The sequence below is a fragment of the Erinaceus europaeus genome, chromosome 2 (assembly GCF_950295315.1).
Source record: "Erinaceus europaeus chromosome 2, mEriEur2.1, whole genome shotgun sequence".
NCBI classification, from domain to species: domain Eukaryota; kingdom Metazoa; phylum Chordata; class Mammalia; order Eulipotyphla; family Erinaceidae; genus Erinaceus; species Erinaceus europaeus.
This window is the reverse complement of record NC_080163.1, coordinates 87,772,179-87,795,226: the sequence shown is the minus strand read 5'-3', so window position 1 is coordinate 87,795,226 and position 23,048 is coordinate 87,772,179. Positions and strand designations below refer to the sequence as shown.

Sequence of the window (23,048 nt, the reverse complement as noted above, 5' to 3'; positions counted from 1 at the left end):
GTGGCAGACAGAATAGCTCAGAGAAGAGGCTTATAACCAAAATATATAAAGAGCTCACCAAACCCAGCAATAACATCAACAAAAACCAAATGACCCCATCTAAAAAAGGGGAGAGGATATGAACAGAGTATTCACCATAGAAGAGATCCAAAAGGCGAATGTGGAAAGAAATACGAAATACTAACTACCTAGCTAATCTAAAAGAAAGAGTCCTCATAGTTCTTGACAACATTAAAATATATACAGAATTCTAATTCTTAATAAAAAAACCCTAGTCTACATTGTAGTAAATTACAAGATAATTGTAATCATATGTAAAAGGGAATTTAAAATATAGAAAAAATTATTTGAACAAAGGATTTTGAAAACATTGATTTTTAAAAATTTATTCACACATTTTGGATGGATGGAATTGATAGTGGTTACTTGAAATTCCTGGAAAAAAAAAAAGACATTTTAAAGGTGAGTATGCTAATTGTACTTGAGAAAAAAAAAATTTACCTCTCCCTGCCTGTTTCTTGTTAAAGTTGTTTTCTTACATATATATTTTATAAAGTAATATAAATAAAAACATGAATTCATCAAAATGAAGTTTCTAAATGCACTGTATGGCAAATTAGATACAAATATTACCAAGCTGTATTCATCTTTTAAAGAAATTATTCTTTTTACTATATCCTTACTGGTGTCCCATAAACTCAAAGAATTTTAGCACATTTTTACCAATCCAGCACACATACCTTTCAAATCAGGAGCTAAAGGCCTACTAGGATCAGAGTTGTCTTTATAAGTATAGTTGTCAAAATGGAACTTCTCTCTTTTTGAAATGTAACCCATTTTCGGTAGATCACTCTTCTGATTGCAGACTTTTTCACTTAGATTTAAGTATTCCCTTTGAAGATTCCGCATCTCAAATTCCAGGGTATCTCTTTCATTTTCAATACTTCTCACATAGTTTTCTAAAAGTATTTTGTCTTCTGAAAGTCTACTGATGTTGTTTTCAAATTTTATATTTTCTTGACTGTATTTTTTTAGTTCTTCTTTTAGAATCTGATTATCTGTTTTAATTTCCATGACCATTTTTGATAACATTTCACATTCATTGCCCATTTCTGATAAGCTATTCTTATAAATACTTGCTTCTGACTTTGCATTTTTAATCTCTTTCAGAAAACTCTCTTTTGCAGTAGATTGGTGTGCTTGCATAGTCTCAATTTCTCTTTCCATCATTTGTCTAGCAGTAGTGGATTCTTGTAATGTTGTTTCAAGAGTAAGTTTCTCATTTTTAATGGTTTCTATTATTTCAAGAAGTGTTTCTTGTTCAGTTATTGCTAATCTTTCCTTTTCTTTTAGCTGTAGAACCTCTAACTGATTTTCTTTTAGTTCATTTTCAAGTGAACTTTTTTCCTGTACAAGCTGGTATGTTTTCTTTTCTAATGCTTCCTTTTCATCCTGTAACAACAGAAAACTTGTTTTCATTGATTCTATTTCCATACTCATTCGATTATTTTCATTATTAACAAAGGCCATATCATTTTGAGTTTTGTGTTCCCTACTTTTCAGTTGATCTAATTTTTCTATCATTTGTTGTTTCTCCAAAGAAAGCTGACTAGTTTTTTCCCCTAGAGTTTTATTTTGCTCTTGGAGAGCATTATATTTACTTATTATTTTTGTCAATTCTTTAAAACATTCTTTGCTATCATCTTCTGTTTTAACTAACTTGGACAGAGCAGTGTTTTTTTCTTCAACTAAATTTTTAAGTTGCTTTTCATATGTTTCAGTTTTCTGCATCAGAGCTTGTGTGGTCAAGACAAGAGGTTTAATTTTGTTTTTAAGGGCTAGATTTTCATTTTCAAGTTCAGTCACTTTTTTCTGTACTTGTATTGATTCTTTCAGGTAATTCTGTAGGTACTGAATTTTTTCAACACATTGCTCAGTAACAGAATTGACTTGGGATGTTTTGTCATTTTCAAATATCAGTCCTCGCTTTACTACAAATGGTTGCCTTTCTTTGCTTTTCAAATCACATTTTGTGGGGTCAGATAAAGGTAATGTATGCTTTGGAACTCTGGAGTGAAATTTCAAATCTGTAATACTCTTGCTGGTGATAGGGATTTCTTTGTCTTTCTCATTCTTCCTTCCCCTGTGTTTTTCACTTTTAGATAACTTTTTACATTTCCTACAAAAATTCACATGGAATTTTGACACTGTTTCCCTGAGTGGGAGTAATTTGTGTACTAATGCTTCTAGTTCTGAAATTCTCTTTGATTTCATATCTTCATTTAAGTTACTTTCCTTACTTTCCTTAATAAAGCTATGTTTCTCCTTGTGAATGGGGTCATATTTACCACTACTTTGAACATCTGTGTCAGCTTTTAAAATTTCAAGCTCATTTGTAAGAGCCAATTCCCTGTTGTGTGACTTTTGAAGCTCTTCCTTCATTTGCTTGATAGAATGGCAAATATCATCTAAATTTTCACAAAATCCATGCTTGAGAAAGGGTGCAGTAATTTTGAGTTTATCCAGAATTAATGTATCAGCTTGAGAAGTCACATTTTTCTGTGTATTAGGTATAAAACTATAAAGATTCTTACAGTTCTTCAACATATCTGAATTTTCTGAAGAATTCACAGTTTTGCTTGAAGCAAAATTTTCTGTTGATGTTCTCAGAGCTAGTATATCCTTGGGACATATCTGGGGTGAAATGTTTATACCTGGAGAGAAATTGCTGCCATTGTTGCTACTATGTTTTTCTTCCATTGAATGAAGAGTCCGGGAATCTTCAAAATGATTAATTTTTCTCATAGAATGTATTTCCTCATGATTCTCTATAAGCTAGTAATAATAAAGAGTATAGTATAAATGTGTTATCACTTGTCACATGACTAAAATTAAGATAATATTTTGTGGAAGATTTATTTAGGCAACCCAAAACAAAAGAGCCATTTATAGCAAAAAAAAAAAAAAGTCTAGTAAGTATAATCCATTCCCCACAGAGTAGTTAATACAGGAGTTATTTTGAGATATGCAACTTGCATCTTCACAATTTGCTTATAAATTGCATTTATTTCCTAAGGGAAGAATCTACATGGGCCAGTCCTTCAATTTCAGAAATAGAAATAGAAGTAGAAATTTAGCATTCCTCACTAGTTCATCATAGTTATGTGGTAAAGATAGGAACAACAGATTAAATGAAAATTTAGTAAAAAATGAATATTCCATTGCTGGGTTATTTGTCAATTTACCATCCTAATTTCAGATACTTTTACATCTCTGACTGTCTAAAAATTTGAGTTCTAATATACATTTTTTGGACCTGCTCTGGGGAATTTACCTTGTGTCTAGGCCAGTATAAGAAGTAGAAAAAGTCTTATGTAACATGTGCTTTAAACAATACCTTATTTCTTTTTTTTAAATATTTATTTATTAATGAGAAAGATAGCAGGAGAGACAGAGAGAAAGTACCAGACATCACTCTAGTACATGTGCTGCCAGGGATTGAACTCAGGACCTCGTGCTTGAGAGTCCAGTACTTTATCCACTGCGCCACCTCCTGACCACAACAATATCTTATTTCAATTTACATGGGACTCTAGATATCTGGACTTGGTTAAGAGCCCCTCATACACTCTCCTAGGAGTGACAGGGAAACTGCAGAAGTAGGAAAGGTGAATCAAAACTGGTTTTAATATAATTTTTGAAGAGCCTTAATAGAGCAATGATTTTATGCAGAATAACATACCAAAACTTTTTCCATGTGTGTGTTGAATTCTAGGTTTTTTTCTGAATTAAACTGTGGATTTTCAACTTCAATAATACTTTTGTTCAGTATTTCACTGATTTCAGACTGTACCTTTAACAGATAAATTGAGAATATTAGGATTTGATTATAGATTTATAGACTCATGAATAAACAAGAAAAGATACTGTAAGCAAATGATGCCTTTATATTCTCTGCATATAAAATTTCCCATCATATAGAATATAAATTAAAAAGAAGAACAGAAAGGAAAACTCGAAGCAGAATCTGACTGAGTTTGGAGTAGGGCACCAAAGTAAAAATCTCTGGGTGGAGGGTGAGCATAGATGTTCAGCTTCACTGGGGGTGGGAGGGGAAGACCTTTGGTGGTGGAAGTGGTGTTAATATACACTCCTAATAACTTATAGTCTCACAAATCACTAATTAATAAAAAGAATATAAGAATTACTTTATTGTAATCTATATCATATGTATGTGTATATAATAAGTCTATAAAATCAGGAAGACTTAATTTGGTAGGACAGTAACATTTTATGGACCATATTCAAATGATTTTAGTTGGTTTTTACATTGTTCAATGAATCAGAATTTTGAGCTCTGTCCTCAGAATGAAATCTACCTTGTCACTCTCAAGGGGACTTTTATCTCTTCCTTCCACTACCCTGTAGTTGCTTCTAGTTGTGGAATATTGAGATGATGTTTTTTGGAGCCTGGTGGTGGTGCACCTGGTTGAGCACACGTGTTATAATGTGCAAGGACATGGGTTCGAGCCCCCAGTCCCCACGTGCCAGGGGAAACCTGTGCAAGTGATGAAGCAGTGCTGCAGGTGTCTCTCTGTTTCTCTCCCTCTGTACCTCCTCCTTCCTCTTCTGTTTGTCTCTATCCAATAAAAAAGTAAAGATAATAAAAATTTTTTTAAAATATTTTTTTCCTTTTCTTTTTTAAGTATGAGAGAGAGAGAGAGAGAGAAAGAGAGAGAGAGAGAGACTGAGTGTTCTGGCTTATGTTAGTGCTAGGGATTGGACCTGGGGCCTCAGAGCCTCAGGCATGAAAGTCTCTGCATAATCATTGTCCTGTCTCCCCAGCCCTGGATACTTTTCTTTCTGTATCTTGTATCTTGTTTACTCATTCAACATTATATAAAGGGTTGGCAAGATAGCTCACCTGATAAGATGCCTGTTTTGCTGTGTGAGGGACCCCTGCTCAAGCCTGGCCTCCAGTGCACTGGAGGAAACTTCACTGCTATGGTGTCCCTCTCCCTCTCCTTCCCCCTCCCCCTTCCTCTTCTTCTCCACCTCTCTCATTTTCTCTTGGTCTGTATCTGAAAAAGCCAGCCTGGAAGGGATTCAAAGTTAAGCCTTCTCTCCAGAGAGACAGAGATGGAGATAGAGATAGAGTGAGGGGGAGGGGAAGGGGAGGGGGAGTGGGAGGGAGAGGGAGAGGGAGAGGGGGAGAGGGAGAAGGGGGAGAGGGAGAGGGAGAGGGAGAGGGAGAGGGAGAGGGAGAGGGAGAGAGAGAGAGAGAGAAGCCAGGGAACAAACTCAGGACCCCATGCCTACAAGTCTAGTGCCCTACCTGCTATGAGTGGGATGAAGATTTTATTAGATCTTTAGTCAGTGTGTGTGTTGAACTATGCAGCCCGAGTTTCATAACCCATCCTTCTGCTAGCATTCCCATTTATTCTGGATAAAGTCTGTTTGCCTTTATTGCTACCAATCCTACTTTAAATTACAGGGCAGGTATGTGAATCAGAGATAACCAGTTAGGGCACCTTTTCATCTGGACTATGAGTGAGTGGTTGAAGCACTGCATATTGACCTAACCTGGGCAAGAACTAGAAGTTAAGGCAAGAACCTTAGAATATACTATCAAGAGAGAAAAATTTGTTTCTTTTTGACTGGGCAGGAACTTCCAGTAGCTTTCTTATTATATGGAGTCTTAAGAATTCATTACTGTAGAAAGCAGACCAATATAAGTAGTTCTTGATGACATGAATTCAAATCATACAGACACAAAAATTAACTGTCTCTGGGATCTTCAGGGACCTGAGAAAATAAAGTACATTTTGTGGCTGGGTAATGGCACCCAGTTGAGCACACGTGTTACCATGTACAAGGTCCTGGGTTCAAGCCCCACTTGCAGGGGGCAGCTGTATGAGTGGTGGCACAGTTCTGCAGGTGCCTCTCTTTCCCTTTCCTTTTCTATCTCCCCTCCCCTCTCAATTTCTCTCTCATATCAAATAAATAATTATTGAAAAATAAAGAACATTTCCCCTTAGTCACTCTGAGTTGGAGTTTATATCACTTAAGAGTGTAGACTAGGGGGTTGGGTGGTAGTGCAGTGGGTTGAGCAGAGCGCAAGGACGGGCATAAGGATCCTGGTTCAAGCCCCTGGCTCCCCACCTGCAGAGGAGTCGCTTCACAGGCGGTGAAGCAGGTCTGCAGGTGTATTTCTCTCCCCCTCTGTCTCCCCTCCTCTGTCCATTTCTCTCTGTCCTATCCAACAACGACATCAACAACAACAATAATAACCACAACAATGCTAACACAACAAGGGCAACAAAAGGGGAAAAAATAGCCTCCAGGAGCATGGATTCATGATGCAGGCACAGAGCTCCAATAATAACCCTGGAGGCAAAAAAGAAAAAGTGTAGACTAGGAAGTCTGGCGGAAGCACAGAGGGTTAAGTGCACGCAGCTCAAAGTGTAAGGACAGGCGTAAAGATCCCAGTTCAAGTCCAGCTCCTCACCTATAGGGGAGTCGCTTCACAGGTGGTGAAGCAGGTCTGCAGGTGTCTATATTTCCCTCCCCGTATCTGTCTTCCTCTCCTCTCTCCATTTATCTCTGTCCTACCCAATAACGACAACATCAATAACAACAATAATAATAACTACAACAATAAAGCAACAAGGGTGACAAAAGAGAATAGATAAATAAATAATTATTTAAAAGAGTCTAGACTAAATATAGATAGCACTTTCAACATGAATTTAAAATAAATCAAGACTTTTTTGTTTTGTATCCAAATATGGTGAGAATGTAGTTTCCTCCAAACAAGTGTTGAGTCTATGTAGTGGTTTCTATTTTCATTATAGTCTGTGCCAACACATTTGTTGGATCTTAATGAAATGTGAAATGGTATCTTAAGTTTGGATTTTTTTAAAAAAACATATATGTTAAAGGAAACATACCATGCTAACATTCTGTAAAGTTTGTATTCGGAGAGCCTGGAATGATTCTAGTTGATGCTGAAGAACCTATAACAAAAGTAAGCAAGGTATGAAATAGAGTATTTTAGGAAGGTAACATGTAAATGAATTTTTATATATACATATTTATGTATATATATATTCAAAAGTTAAGTTACCAGAAAGAATCACATAAAAGCTAGATGACAGATATTCTCAGGCATTCTTTCTTTCTTTCTTTCTTTCTTTAAAATTTTATTTATTGGATAGAGACAGAGATCCAGAGGGAAGGGGAGATAGAGGGAGAGAGGAAAAGAGAGACACCTGTAGCCCTGCTTCACCACTCGTGAAGCTTTCCCCCTGTAGGTGGGGGCCAGGGATTTGAACCTGGATCCTCGTGCATTGTAATGTGTGCACTCAGCCAGGTGCTCCACCACCTGGCCCCTTTGCTATATTTCCAGTTAGTTTTTATGAAAAAAAATTTTTTTTTTGGAAAACCCTTATAGATGTAAGAAGTTCTCTGAAAAAAGCAATGTTTCTACAGGTTTTTGGAGAAAATAGAATGGGGTATACTCACTTTCAGTGCTGATCGTGGTTGAATTTGATTTTCTGAAATGCAGCCATATTCTAAAAAGAAAAATTGAAAATCCATGTGATATGATTTAATTCTTAAATTTGAGTTTTTAAAAAATTTTTTAAAATTTTATTTTATTTTTATTTATTTTATTTATTCCCTTTTGTTGCCCTTGTTTTTTTTTTATTGTTGTAGTTATTATTGTTGTTGTCGTTGTTGGATAGGACAGAGAGAAATGGAGAGAGGAGGGGAAGACAGAGAGGAGGAGAGAAAGATAGATACCTGCAGAACTGCTTCACCGCCTGTGAAGCGACTCCCCTGCAGGTGGGGAGCCGGGGTTCGAACCGGGATCCTTATGCCGGTCCTTGTGCTTTGCGCCACCTGCGCTTAACCCGCTGCGCTACAGCCCGACTCCCAAATTTGAGTTTTTAAAAATATTTTTAATATTTATTTATTTTCCCTTTTGTTGCCCTTGTTATTTTTTTATTGTTGTAGTTATTATTGTTGTTGTTATTGATGTTGTTGTTGTTAGGACAGAGAGAAATGAAGAGAGGAGGGGAAGACAGAGAGATGGAGAGAAAGATAGACACCTGCAGACCTGTTTCACTGCTTGTGAAGCAAATCCCCTGCAGGGGGAGAGCCGAAGGCTCGAACCGGGATCGTTAGATGGGTCCTTGCGCTTTGTGCCACATGCGCTTAACCCGCTACTCTCCGCCCGACTCCCCAAATTTGAGTTTTAAAAAACTGTAATGGAAGGCAGTCTATTAATTTTCGTGGGTAGTGAGACAAAGAGGTAAGGAGAACTTTAATATTCACATTAGGAAGGATTCAATGCTAATAACATAATCTAAGTTTAAAAATAATTATTGACTTGAAATATTTATGTGAGGTCATAATAGTGGTTTTATTTTTATCATAAATTATAAGCTTGCAGTACCAAACTTGTAACTCTAAAAAAATCAGCCATATTTGTATCCAGGATATGTTATATCCTAAAACAAAACAAAGCAAAACAAAACAATAATACTTATATACTATGATTAACCCTTGGCAAAGTACTATGTAGTCCTCAGTCTTTATGAAATGACCATGTCATGCTTTTTATTCTCTGTTTCCTAGAAAACAAGTTGGATTATTTAGTTTTTGTCATGCTCCTAAGCAAATCATTATAAAGGTTCTTGTGCTCTTTCTTAGAAAATAGATTATAGATCTGCAACAGGAGAGAGACTTTATAATATTCATAATATCCTGTCCTATTTCCGTCTTTGTCAAAATTTGTAAATTTTTATTAAAGATTTATTTTGATGTTTGATATTCTGAGTGACCTGAGTGAAAAATCCTGATGGAATGTTCCCAATGACTGACAATTTTTTTTCCCTAAGAGAATGTTTTGAATATTATACCTTCTTTGAATGGCAGTCTGCCAGATTTTAGAGAAATGGGTTGCAGGTTACAGGTTCTTCTCACCTCCTATCTAGCCTTTGTCGCTGAGAATCAACTCTTGTTCAGAGCCTAGAGTCATACAGCCAACTGAAGATCCCCATCTTCATCAGTGGACAGAGAAGGATAGCAGGTCTTTCTGGCTATTGCCAGATTTATATCTTATGGGAATAAAATGTCAGTCTGAAATGTTGAATTTAGAGTTCAAAAAAAAGAAGTCAGATAGAATCGGGACCAGTGCAGCAAGGCATTCCAAAGTGTACTGGACTCTTAAGAGGACCTCATCTAACTCAAACTGGTAAAAATGCAAATCAAATAGAACAACATCTAGAATCCCACTACACAGAACTGGTATTAAGTTAACCATCCTTGAGTTACTATACATATATGTGGGAAAAAACTGAAATTATTTTGATCCAGTGGGATTATATTATATGTGCCACTTTTAAATAGATAATATAACTTCATAGTTACTTGAATTTAATAGGATAAAAAGCTACATATAGTAAAATATACCACTGATGTCTATCATTATTACATCTACATAAATGCCACTAATACATGTAATAAAGATTTTTTTCATTGCACAAAATATGGTTTCCTATAATGTTTATCTGAATTAATAAGAGTATATCATGAAAAACATTGGGAGATTGGATTTTTTATATTTTTCAAGAGCACACATTTCTTCTTTTTTAAAAATTTATTCCCTTTTGTTGCTCTTGTTTATTATTGTAGTTGTTATTGATGTTGTCATTTTTGGATAGGACAGAGAGAAATGGAGAAAGGAGGGGAAGACAGAGACGGGGAGAGAAAGATAGACACCTGCAGACCTGCTTCACTGCCTGTGAAGCGACTCCCCTGCAGGTGGGGAGCTGGGGGCTGGAACCGGGATCCTTACTCTGGTCCTTGCACTTTGCGCCACCTATGCTTAACCCACTGCGCTACTGCCCGACTCCCAAGAGCACACAATTCTATTGCATTGAATGCTTATTTACTTCCTGCCAAGAAAAGTAGTGACTTACAGAAAATTAGCATTATACTCCCTCCTAGAAAGACGCTCTAATTTTTCATAATATTTGCTATATTATTTTCATACTTTCATATTTTCACTTTTTCATATTTTCATGAAATTTGAGGATACTTACTTTTGGTTGTATGAACATATTTCCCACAAATCTATTTAAATACAAACACAGGATTTTTAAAATTGATTTAATAATGATTGACAATATTGTAAGGATAAGAGGAGTATAATTCCATACACTCCCCACCACTAGAGTTCCATATCCTAGTCTCTCTATTGGAAGGCTCCTTATAGTGTGGATAGTATAGATATTTTTATTATGGATATTTTCAGTCTTCAACTTTATTCTTTTTTAAAATTTATTTTACTAGTGACTTAATAATGGTAGTTTCACACTACACTCACCACCACAGTTTGGGCTCCTCACTATCCCTTGTCCCCCTTCCCCTCCAAGGATAACCGCCATAGTTTTCACAAAACTAAAAAAAAACAAAAACAGTTTGATTTTTTTAAAAAAACAAGTTCAGGTGTTTCAGTTCTTTATGTTGCATATACAAATGAAACCATACAGTAGCTGTCTTTCAGAGAAGTGCAGATCATTTGGTAACAGATATAAGCTAAAGCAACAAGAGTACTTGAACACAACAGAAAAGCATGAGAAAAACAAAGTTGTAAGAAAGATTAAAAAGTACTAGAGAGGAAATTTTAACAAGATATAAAGGACTGTATGTGTATCTTATACTAAAAATATTATACATATAACTTACACGTAAATATATATAAACACATCTAAGCATGTTTTTTATATTTATTTATTTATTCTCTTTTGTTGCCCTTGTTTTATTGTTGTAGTTATTATTATTGTTGTCATCGTTGTTGGATAGGACAGAGAGAAATGGAGAGAGGAGGGGAAGACAGAGAAGGGGAGAGAAAGATAGACACCTGCAGACCTGCTTCACCACCTGTGAAGAGACTCCCCTGCAGGTGGGGAGCCAGGGGTTCAAACCGGGATTCTTAGTCTGGTCCTTGCGCTTTGTGCCAACTGCGCTTAACCTGCTGCGCTACAACCTGACTCCCCTAAGTGTGTTTCTTAACTGTTCTTGTCTCATCATTCTTTGCTTGAACATTCTCTATCCATTTCTCTCTTCCCTTTTGTACTTTAAAGTTGCCTCATGTTTCTTTTCTTTTCCTTTTTTTTTTTTTTTTTGTCTCCAGGGTTATTGCTGGGGCTTGTGCCTACACTACAAATCCCCTGCTCCTGGAGGCTATCCCCCCCATTTTGTTGCCTTTGTTATTGTATTTATTGTTATTGTTGTCATTGTTGCTGTTGTTGCTGGGTAGGACAGAGAAAGGGGAAGACAGAGAGAAAGACACCTGCAGACCTGCTTCACCGCTTGTGAAGCAACCTCCCCCCCCGCAGGGGGGGAGCTGGGTCTTGAACCAGGATCCTTATGCATGTCCTTGAGCTTTGTGCCATGTGTACTTAACCCACTGCACTACTGTCCAGCCCCCACCTCATATTTCTATGGCCTGCGTTCCTGGGTCTGTTATACTGTGTATCACCTTGTTGCTTGCTCTGTGACATTCCTTTCAGTACCTCTTGCCAGGCAGGTCTGGTAATGGCAAACTCCTTTAGCTTGTGTATGTCTAGCACTGCTTTGGCTGCTGCTTTGTATCTGAATGATACACTTAGAGGGTAAAGTATGAGCGGCTGCAGTTATTGTATTATAAAACCTTGAATATAACACTTCACTTTCTCCTGGCCTCCATGGTTGCTGCAGAGAAATGCAAATCTGACTATGCTGCCTTTATAGGTCACTTTTGCCCTTTTCCCTGGAAGCTTGTAAGACTTTGCCCTTGACTTTTGATGATTTCACAATGTGTCCTGGTATAGATTTTTTTTGGATTTAGGAATTTGGGAGTTCTCTTTGCCTTTTGAATATCTATATCCTTACTACAGCCCATATTTGGAATTTTCTGCTGTTATTTCTTTGAATGTGGTTTTTGCTCCTTTCTCTTTTCTCCTGAGACCTCTACAACTCTGATATTTCTTTTTTCTTTTTCTTTTCTTTTTTTAAAATTAATTAATTAATTTTCCATTTTGTTGCCCTTGTTGTCTTTTTTTTAATTGTTGTTGTAGTTATTATTGTTGTTGTTATTGATGTCATTGTTGTTAGATAGGACAGAGAGAAATGGAGAGAGGAGGGGGAGACAGAGAGGGGGAGAGAAAGATAGACACCTGCAGACCTGCTTCACCACCTGTGAAGTGACTCCCATGCAGGTGGGGAGCCTGGGGCTCGAACCAGGATCGTCCTTGCACTTTGCACCACATGTGCTTAACCTGCTGCACTACCGCCAGACTCCCGATATATTTTTTTTCTAATGAAGTCTTCAATATCTTGAAGAGTTGCCTCATTTTTCCTAAACCTCTTTTCTCCTTCTACTTCGAAGTCATAGAATGTGGCCAGTTTGAATTCTATTTCTAATGTTCTCTCTTCTACATGGGTGAGTCTACTCCCTTGATTTGATCTTTGACACTAGAATGCAAACCTACAGCATGTGCTAGGATCCAGATTCAAGACCCTGGTCCCACCTGTGGGGTGGAGAGAGCTTCATGAGCAGTGAGGCAGTTCTGCAGGTGTTTCTCTCTCCCCTTCTCTTTATCTCCCCTTCCCCTCTCAATTTTCTCTGTCCTGTCAAAAAGAAATTAAAAAAATTTAAATAGGCATTTCTCTGTCATTTTACTTTTACACATTTAGAGTTTGTGTGTGTGTGTGTGTGTGGGGGGCATATCAATGAGTAATTATAGGAATTTGACTTTTTTGTTGTTTCTAGAAGTTAATGTTAGGGGTTAAGCCACAGTTTAGCTTGTTAAAAAATTTTATTTTCACTTTGGCCTCCATGTTCTAATTCTGTGATTTGGAGGGATGCCTTACCTCATTTTTCAGGTACTGCTGCTGATGTTTTGATGATGTTCCAGCATTTTTTTTTTTTTTTTACTATTTGTGGGAAGGAGACTTGGAATCTTCTTTGACTCTAAAATCTCTACCTGAGTCTAGGATTATTTTTACAAGTTAATGAGTTGGTCAGTTTTTGCATGTTTTAGTGGTTCACTAGTTCAACAAAACCATTCAAATACTGAATGTTCATTGTGTGGTCTACCTTATTGTAAGAACTAAGACTTTTTCAAACAGAAAGAGTATTAACACAAATACTCTTGGTATATAACAAAAATAGTTTTTATACAATAGTGAACTGGAGTGTGAACAGCAAGAGAGCAATTGGAAAAGGATTATTTAGTTATATGAGACTCCTGAGTGTTAAGAAGGGGCCAGCCAGAGGGAAGATATTTGGAGGAGAGGAAATTGCAAGATACTGAGGCAGAAAAGTTCTCTGTGTTTGCAGACCAGAAAGTTCATTAACAGCAACTTAACGAACAGGTGGAGTACAGTATGCTAAGACGTCAGAGGTCTCTCCAGTTGGATAATCTTGCAAATCAGCTTGAGGGGTTTGGATCTCATTCTAAGTGAAATGGAAGTACTGGAGGATTGCACTCATGAGAATGATTTGATCTAGCTATGAAGGTTGACAGATCACTGCTTTGTGGGACTATCAGGACTATAAGGTAACAATTGTAGGGCCATTGTAATGACCCAAATGAGAGATGGAAGCATCTTGGATTAGGATGGCAGCAGGGATGGGGCTGACCATTCAAACACCTAATTAAGCACACATATTACTCTATGCACAAGTACCTGGGTTTGAGCCTCTGATCCCCACCTGCAGGTGGAAGCTTCATATAAGTGGTGAAGCAAGTACAGCAGGTCTCTCTCACTCTTGCTCTTGCTGTCTATGTCTCCCAACCCTTTCCAAATTTTCTATGTTCTAGCAAATAAAAATGGAAAAAATAGCCCATGGGAGCAATGAGATCAATGAGTTCATAGTGTAGGAACCAAGCCCCAGTGATAATCCTAGTGGAAATTAAAAAAGAAAGGATGGTAGTGGGGAAGAACAGGTGGATTCAGGATATGTCTGGTGATAAAATCAGCAGCTTGCTTGGCTAGAGGATTAGATAGAGAGGATTGATGTATGACCCATAAGTATTTGGTAAAAGCAGGTAAATATTTGGTGATGCTATGTACTGAAATGTAGAAGAATGGAAATAGGAACATATTTTAGGTGTGTGTGTGTGTGGGGGGGATGCTTTTAAAGATATTGTTGTCTGTTGACATCCAAGTGGAGATGTTAGCAGCTAACTGGGGATTCTAGTCTGGTTCACAGAAGTTATTGACATTGAGGAAACCTGGACATCACTACTGGTTGAGAAAAAGGTGTTTTTATTTATTTATTTTTACAAGCACAGATGCCCAATGAAGTGATTTGAGAACAGAATAGAATATGAAAACTTGTGGGCATTGAATATCTGAATATCGGCAACTCTTTCTGATTTTATCATGGAATAGGATAGCTAGAGGAACAGGTTTCCTATTGGACTAAGGCACCTGTTAAGGACTTTTCTTTCTTTCTCTTTCTTTCTTTTTTTCTTTCTTTCTTTCTTTCTTTCTTTCTTTCTTTCTTTCTTTCTTTCTTTCTTTCTTTCTTTCTTTCTGTTTTTGCCTCCAGGGTTATTGCTGGGATTGGTGCCTGCACCATGAATCCACTGCTCCTGGAGGCCATTTCCCCCCTTTTGGTTGTCCTTGTTTTATTTCTTTCTCTCTTTCTTTCTTTCTTTCTTTCTTTCTTTCTTTCTTTCTTTCTTCCTCTCTTTCTTTCTTCCTTTCTCTTTCTTTTTATTGTTGTTGTGTTGTTATTATTGTTGTTATTGCTGTCATTGTTGTTGGATAGGACAGAGAGAAATGGAGAAAGGAGGGGAAGACAGAGAAGAGGAGAGAAAGATAGACACCTGCAGACCTCCTTCACTGCTTGTGAAGTGACCCCGCTGCAGGGGCTGGAACCGGGATCCTTACTCCAGGATATTGTGCTTCATGCCATGTGCGCTTAACCCACTGTGCAGTAGCCTGATCCCCTTTTTATTTCTTTTTTAAAAATGTTTGATTCACTGTCACCGTTACTCTTCAACACAGTATTGGAAGTTCTTGCCATAGCAATCAGGCAAGAGAAAGAAAGCAAAGGAATACAGATTGGAAGGGAAGAAGTCAAGCTCTCACTATTTGCAGATGATATGATAGTATACATAGAAAAACCTAAAGAATCCAGCAGAAAATTACTGAAAGTTATTAGGCAATACAGCAAGGTATCAGGCTACAAAATCAATGTACAAAAATCAGTGGCATTTCTTTATGCAAACACTAAATCTGAAGAAGAAGACATCCAGAAATCACTCCCATTTACTGTTTCAGCAAAATCAATCAAATACCTAGGAATAAAGTTGACCAAAGAAGTGAAAGACTTGTATGCTGAAAACTATGAATCACTACTCAAGGAAATAGAAACTGATACCAAGAAATGGAAAGATATCCCATGCTCATGGATTGGAAGAATAAATATCATCAAAATGAATATTCTCCCCAGAGCCATATACAAATTTAATGCAATACCCATCAAAGTTCCACCAAGCTTCTTTAAGAGAATAGAACAAACACTACAATCATTTATCTGGAACCTGAAAACACCTAGAATTGCCAAACCCATCTTGAGGAAAAGAAACAGAAATGGAGGCATCACACTCCCAGACCTTAAACTATATTATAAAGCCATCATCATCAAAACAGAATGGTACTGGAACAAAAATAGGCACACAGACCAGTGGAACAGAATTGAAAGCCCAGAAATAAATCCCCACACCTATGGACATCTCATCTTTGATAAGGGGGCCCAAAGGATTAAATGGAAAAAGGAGGCTCTCTTCAATAAATGGTGCTGGGAAAACTGGGTTGTAACATGCAGAAGAATGAAATTGAACCACTTTATCTCGCCAGAAACAAAAATCAACTCCAAATGGATCAAAGACGTAGATGTCAGACCAGAAACAATCAAATACTTAGAGGAAAACATTGGTAAAACACTTTCCCACCTATACCTCAAGGACATCTTTGATGAGTCAAACCCAATTGCAAGGAAGACTAAAGCAGAAACAAACCAATGGGACTACAACAAATTGAAAAGCTTCTGCACATCCAAAGAAACTATTAAATAAACAGAGAGACCCCTCACAGAATGGGAGAAGATGCCATACATCAGACAAGAAACTAATCACCAAAATATATAAAGAGCTCAGCAAACTTAGCCGCAAAAAAGCAAATGACCCCATCCAAAAATGGGCAGAGGATATGAACAAAACATTCACCTCAGAGGAGATCCAAAAGGCTAACAAACATATGAAAAACTGCTCTAGGTCACTGATTGTCAGAGAAATGCAAATTAAGACAACACTAAGATACCACCTCACTCTTGTAAGAATGGCATACATCAAAAAGGACAGCAGCAATAAATGCTGGAGAGGTTGTGGGGACAGAGGAACCCTTTTACATTGCTGGTGGGAATGTAAATTGGTACAGCCTCTGTGGAGAGCAGTCTGGAAAACTCTCACAAGGCTAGACATGGACCTTCCATATGATCCAGTAATTCCTCTCCTGGGGTTATACCCCAAGGACTCCATAACACCCAACCAAAAAGAGGTGTGTACTCCTATGTTCATAGCAGCACAATTCATAATAGCTAAAACCTGGAAGCAATCCAGGTGCCCAACAACAGATGAGTGGCTGAGAAAGCTGTGGTATATATACACAATGGAATACTATGCAGCTATCAATAACAATGAACCCACCTTCTCTGACTCATCTTGGACAGAGCTAGAAGGAATTATGTTAAGTGAGCTAAGTCAGAAAGACAAAGATGAGTATGGGATGATCCCACTCATCAACAGAAGTTGAGTAAGAAGATCTGAAAGGGAAACTAAAAGCAGGACCTGACCAAATTGTAAGTAGGGCACCACAGTAAAAACCCTGTGGTGAGGGGTAGACATGGGCCAGTGGGGGGTGGGAGTGGGTGGGAGGAATGGGTCAGTCTTTTGGTGGTGGGAATGGTGTTCACTCCTAGCAAAATGTAGACATATAAATCAGTAGTTAATTAATATGAGGGGGAAAATCAATCGTATGTCTCAAAGGTTTTCGAAACACAAACTGAATCTTTTTAATATATAGGCTGTGTATTTGATATGCGGACTCTCTCAAAAGCCTAGACCAAGTAGTTTAGAAGCATCCAATAGCACAGCTATATAGAAGATACTGGGTACTGTACAGCAAACCCTAATAAAAGGACTTTTCAAAGTTAACCCAATTACCAAATAATGTGATGATAACATTAACTATCGATTGTCTTTTTGAACCCTAAGACAGCAGGAACCTCAAATCTCCACTATAGAGCCCCTACTTCCCCCAGTCCTGGAACCCTTGGATAGGGCCCACTTTCCTGCATGCCTCTCCCAATCCATATCAAATAATATTGCATCCGCCGATCATAACCTAACCAATGCAACAATTGCCATCTCAACAATTGCTTCACCTCAGACTGTGTCCAGAGACTTCACGTGTGGAATGACAACCCTTTAGCTTCATTACTCGGGTGAGACCTTTCCTTTTATAGTACACTCTAATTTCATCTCAGGTGGTTCACTTTCTAACAAAGTCCCAAAACCTAGATATACACCAGTTTCTGTGAGAGAGAGCTTATGTTCACATGTATCCATAAACTACTGCAAAATATATACCTGAAAGCAGAAGTACACTAGAGTTTGCAGTGAGTACCTCCCTAACACTTCCTCTCCACTATTCCAAGCTTGGGGTCCATGATTGCTCAACAATTTGTTTGGCTTCGTATGTTAACTCTCTTTTCAATCACCAGGTTCCAGATGCCATCAGTATGCTGACCAGGCTTTCCTGGATTGAAGACCCCACCAATGTGTCCTGGAGCTCTGCTTCCCCAGAGACCCACCCTACTAGGGAAAGAGAGAGGCAGACTGGGAGTATGGACAGACCAGTCAACGCCCATGTTCAGCGGGGAAGCAATTACAGAAGCCAGACCTTCTACCTTCTGCAACTCTCAATGACCCTGGGTCCATGCTCCCAGAGGGATAGAGAATGGGAAAACTATCAGGGGAGGGGGTGGGATATGGAGATTGGGTGGTGGGAATTGTGTGGAGTTGTACCCCTCCTACCCTATGGTTTTGTTAATTAATCCTTTCTTAAATAAAAAAAAAAATTAAAAAAATGTTTGATTCATTTTATTTGAGACAGAGAGACAGAGACAAAGAGAGACAGAGAGAGACAGAGAGCCACTAGAGCACTGCTCAGCTCTGGCTTATGATGAGGCTGGGTATTGAACCTTGAACCTCAGAGCCTCAGGCATGAAAGCCTTTGCATAACCATTATGTTGTGTCCCCACCCTTAAGGACTTTTCTTAACTATGGAAGATTCCTACATGCCTGCCTGTTTTTGAAATTATATAGTAGATGGGGAACAAAAGAATAATAAGGGAGAATGAAGGGGGCTATCTGCAGAAGTTGAACATTTGTGAATTCCAAGATTTTGGATCTGGATAAAACAATCTTTAACTGATTAGGGACAAGTCTTCCACTGAAATTGGAGAGAGCAGAGGAATATGGATACCCAGGAAGGTAAGTTAGCAAATCTGGAGGCTGAAGGAGTTTGAGTCTCAACATGACTTCAATTATTTTTTAAATTTAATTTATATTAATTTATAGAACAGAGAGAAACTGAGAGGGAAGAGGAACAGAAAAGGAGAGAGAGACCCCTGCAGCACTGCTTTTCCACCTGCGAAGCTTTCCTCTTGCAGGTGGGGATCTTGGGCTTGAACCCAGGTCCATGGTAATACATACAGTTAAACAGACAAACCACTGCTTAGCCCTTCAATTTTTTTTTTTTAATCGTGTGAATCATATTGTGTGTTGAGAGAAGTGTTGAAAATCTGAGCAAACAGCAGAGTGGATCAGTTATCTTGGTGAGGGTTGGCAAAAGTGTTTTGTGGAGGAAATAAGTAAGTTTTCCATGTAGTATTGCAATCAATAATGTGACTCAAAAGTGAGTTATTTTCTCTAAAAGTGTGAGCTTGTGAAAATAGAGACTTGGGTGTATTGATTATTTTTATTAGACACCGCAGCACTACTCAATCATGTAAAATGTTAGGGACATGCTTCTATCCTTCATCATGAAACATACTTTACTACTGAGCCACCTCCTTGGTTCCCACATTTATCTAATTTTTTTTAAAGTACAGCAAAACCTTTTTTTGTTGGTTTTATGAGTTTTAGATAATCTGCTATCTGTTGTCAAATAAAAGATAATTTAAAAGATCTAGCAATAATTTTAAAAAACCCACTTAAGTGGGGGGGGGGGTTGGGGCAGTAGCGCAGTGAGTTTAGTGCATGTGGTGCGAAGCGCAAAGACCGGCTCAAGGATCCTGGTTCAAGCCCCTGGCTCCCCACCTGCAGTGGGGTTGCTTCACAAGTGGTGAAGCAGGTCTGCAGGTGTCTATCTTTCTTCCTCTCTGTCTTCCCCTCCTCTCTCAATTTCTCTCTGTCCTATCCAACAACAATAACAATGATAAAAAAAAAAATGGCAACAAAAGGGAAAATAATAGCCTTCAGGAGCAGTGGACTCGTGTGGCAGGCACCAAGCCCCAGCAATAACCCTGGAGGCAAACAACAAACAAACAAAAAACACTTCAGTGGCAGTTGATCTAAATTTCAAAGAGAGACTATAGAAGGATCACAGCAGAGGGAACACAATCATATGTCACCATTAATTATCTCCCTGATGAAACACACACTACTGCAAGCTATATAGACAAAGTAGAAGATAGAGTAGCAGTCCTGACAAAGCTTATAGATGATTGGGAATATGAGAACTATCACTTATATCCAATTAATAGTCTCATTTTTAAGCGTCAAAGGGAAAATAGCTATCATATTAACAAGATGACTTTGAGATAATAACTAAGGTGAAACTATGGGAAATTTGTTCTGAAGCCAGAAGAAGATTCATGTTTATTGTCAATATATACAGAAAGTTTTAAGTGCATTATCTGCAGCTAACAGAACAAGGAGAACAAATGAGTTTCAAAAGTATAACATGGCAATGATTCTGTTGAGTTGTTAGAAAAGCCATGAATTTTTTCTATGTTTTTCTGTGCAAAAGTTAGTGATGATTTTTCTGACACCCCAGTCTGTCTATAGAATGGTAAACACACTGCAGTTAAAGATGGACAGTTCTCAGGTTCCAATATTAACTGTGGCTATGACCACTTAAATTCACTCCTAGAAGCAGTCACTTTCCAAAGCCTCCTAAAACCTGGCATTTACTACAGGAAGTGTCATTGTCAGGGTTGCTATATGGTTAGCCTGCATGGACTTGGAGTCTGGAGTTTCCATACACTTGCCATGAACCTCCAGGCAGTGTCTAGTTTGTAGATAAATCCCTCAATATGATGAGTGGCATATACACTGAAGTGGTTAGGACAATATCTTACACAAAGGAAGTGTGTCAAATTAACTACAGATACTATCATAATGATAGCTACTGTTAGGGAATTCTATTAATCATCAATATGACTGAAGCCGAAAGTGGGTGGAGGAAGAAAGGAGCCTTTTATCTACACAGGGCCAGAAGCTCAGATCTTTCTGATAACTCTGGCAGCAAACAAAGGGACAGTACAAGCTTATATAGGGGATGCAGGCTTGAGAGCAGAAAGCGTCATTACAGAAGCAGAGGCTGCTAGGTTAAGGGGTGAATCCACTGCTCAGGTCTGGTTGCCTTAGTTACTTTTATCTTTCCTGCATAGCTGTGTCTGGGAAAGTTTAGCCTTACAGATGCTGCCTCAGTAAAAATTCAGTCTGACCTTCACCAGCTCTACTTGTTATCACTTGCTCACTCAGTGAAGGCCAGCCTGCATCACTGTCCTAACTACCTACACTATCTCAAACTTTCTACACATTCTTAACCCTTTATTATATTTTCAGTCTTTCGTTCTTGTACTGAGGCCTACTTACAAATGCATTGCAACCATATTATAAGCACACAAGTATAACTAGGGTGCTCAAATCTGGAAATTTCCTATCACTACTGTGAGTAACTACTGGAAACATACTAGTAGGACCACTGGACCTAGGGGACATACCCGTTTGTAGCAAAAGACAGAGATATCACAGCCATCTTGGCCTTGACCTTGGGGATTTTACCTGGTTCACTTCCTCCACTTTCTTTAACTCCCTCAGAAGCATTTAGGGTCTTAGACGCTGAACGAAGAATGCAGTCGACTTCATCCTTTTGCTCATGATGCTTTTCTGTAACAGAACCGCAGATTCTGTTTTGGTTTGTTGGGAGAGGTGGAAAGCGACGTGTGGGGGAGTTCCCTATGTGGCCACTGGAGGGCGCGCTGGGGCCACACAGCGGCTGCTGGGCTTCTTCTAACGTTTGCTGGCTGCTGGGCTTTGTCAGCAGAAAAGCTGGAAGCTTATGGAGGGGTGGGAGGCACTGGGCTGGAATCGGTGCTTGTCTGCCAGCACTGAGCAGAGAGATGAGCTGGGTGAGGCAGAGCCCTTTGGGGGGGGGGGTTCGATGGGATCGTGTCCCCCCAGGAGGCGGTGCTCGCTACTAACCATCTACTTCCCATGTCCCCTCAAGGATTACCCACCTCCCTCCCACCCCTCGCCTCACCCCAGCTCCTACCTGGACTCATTTCTGCTACTCAAGCACTTCCCAACTGCCTGGCCCCCAGCATCTCGCTCAGAGGCTTGAAGTCGAGGTTTCCCGTTGCTTGGTAACCGGGCAGCAGTCAGGGTGGCACGAGCCAAGGGGGGGGGGGTGCTTAGGTGCTGGGTGAGGGGTGCCCACTGGGGGACCAGGTTCCAGAGCCTTGTGGTGGGACTGGCTTTAACATTTGCTTAAAGCCAGGGTCCATCTTACCAGGATATTCCCCTATCCACTCCCCTCTCTCACTTTTATTCAGTCATTTAAATTCTGAAAAAATATTTTTACATATTTATCTATTTGATAGGACAATGAAAAATTGAGAGGGAAAAGGGAGATAAAGAGACTGAGAGATACCTGCAGCACTATTTCACCACTGGTGAAGTCCTCCTCCCTGCTCCCAGGTGGGGACTGGGGGCTTGAATCCAGGTCCTTGCATACTGTAATGTGTGCACTGAACCAGGCGCACCACCAACCGGCCCCTAAATGATTTGTTTTTATGAGAGAGTACAACCTAGAGTGTTGCTCAATCATATATGTTCAGGGGATTGTGTGGCTTGATACATTATGAAAGAGTACACTATAAAGATGTGGCTACACTATCAGGCACCCATCTTTTTTTTTTTTTAATTTCAATTGGATATAGAGACAAGGCAAGGGAACAAGAGAGACAGACGTATTAAAGTACTGCTCTACCAGGGAGCATGGAGCTTCCCCTGATGACATAATGCTCCCAGGTGATGCCCAAGACTCTGTGCTCTGCAACATGAGCTACATCAAAGACCTCTGATTTGATTTTTTAAAATTTCTTTATTGGGGGATTAATGTTTTACAGTCAACAGTAAATACAACAGTTTGTACATGCAGAACATTTCTCATAGCTAGGTCCTCTGTCATCCTTTTCTAGGACCTGTACTCCCCCCCACCCCCTCCACCCCAGAATAGTTTACTTTGGTGCAATACACCAATTCCAGTTCAGGTTCTACTTGTGTTTTCTTTTCTGATCTTGTTTTTCTACTTCTGCCTGAGAGGGAGATCATCCCATATTCATCCTTCTGTTTCTGACTTATTTCACTTAACATGGATTTTTCAAGCTCCATCCAAGATGGGCTGAAAACGGTGAAATGACCATTTTTAATAGCTGAGTTGTATTCCATTGTGCATATATACCACAACTTGCTCAGCCACTCATCTGTTGTTGGACACCTGGGTTGCTTCCAGGTTTTGGCTATTACAAATTGTGCTGCAATGAACATAGGTATACACAAATCTTCTGGAGTGGGTGTGTTGGGTTCCTTAGGATCTATCCCTAGGAGAGGAATTGCAGGATCATA

The 23,048-nt window shown here is 38.8% G+C and overlaps 1 protein-coding gene across 3 annotated transcripts; it reads right to left on the bottom strand.

Annotated features, from left to right (window-relative positions):
- Positions 1–365: 365 nt before the first annotated feature.
- Positions 366–21,903, bottom strand: CCDC110 (coiled-coil domain containing 110). Of its 3 annotated transcripts, none has more exons than XM_060183794.1 (6): positions 21,694–21,903; positions 21,204–21,308; positions 7,525–7,574; positions 6,951–7,016; positions 3,743–3,853; positions 366–2,835 (listed from the first exon to the last, which is right to left on the bottom strand). In XM_060183794.1, exons 1-6 carry the CDS (start codon positions 21,701–21,703, stop codon positions 709–711), a joined length of 2,469 nt encoding a protein of 822 aa, XP_060039777.1. In that variant the 5' UTR covers positions 21,704–21,903; the 3' UTR covers positions 366–708. The 3 variants fall into 3 exon arrangements, with proteins under 3 accessions (XP_060039777.1, XP_060039779.1, XP_060039780.1); XM_060183796.1 differs by lacking the exon at positions 21,694–21,903 and adding an exon at positions 10,110–10,140 and having other exon boundaries at positions 21,204–21,305; XM_060183797.1 differs by lacking the exon at positions 21,694–21,903 and adding an exon at positions 10,394–10,467 and having other exon boundaries at positions 21,204–21,292.
- Positions 21,904–23,048: the final 1,145 nt, after the last annotated feature.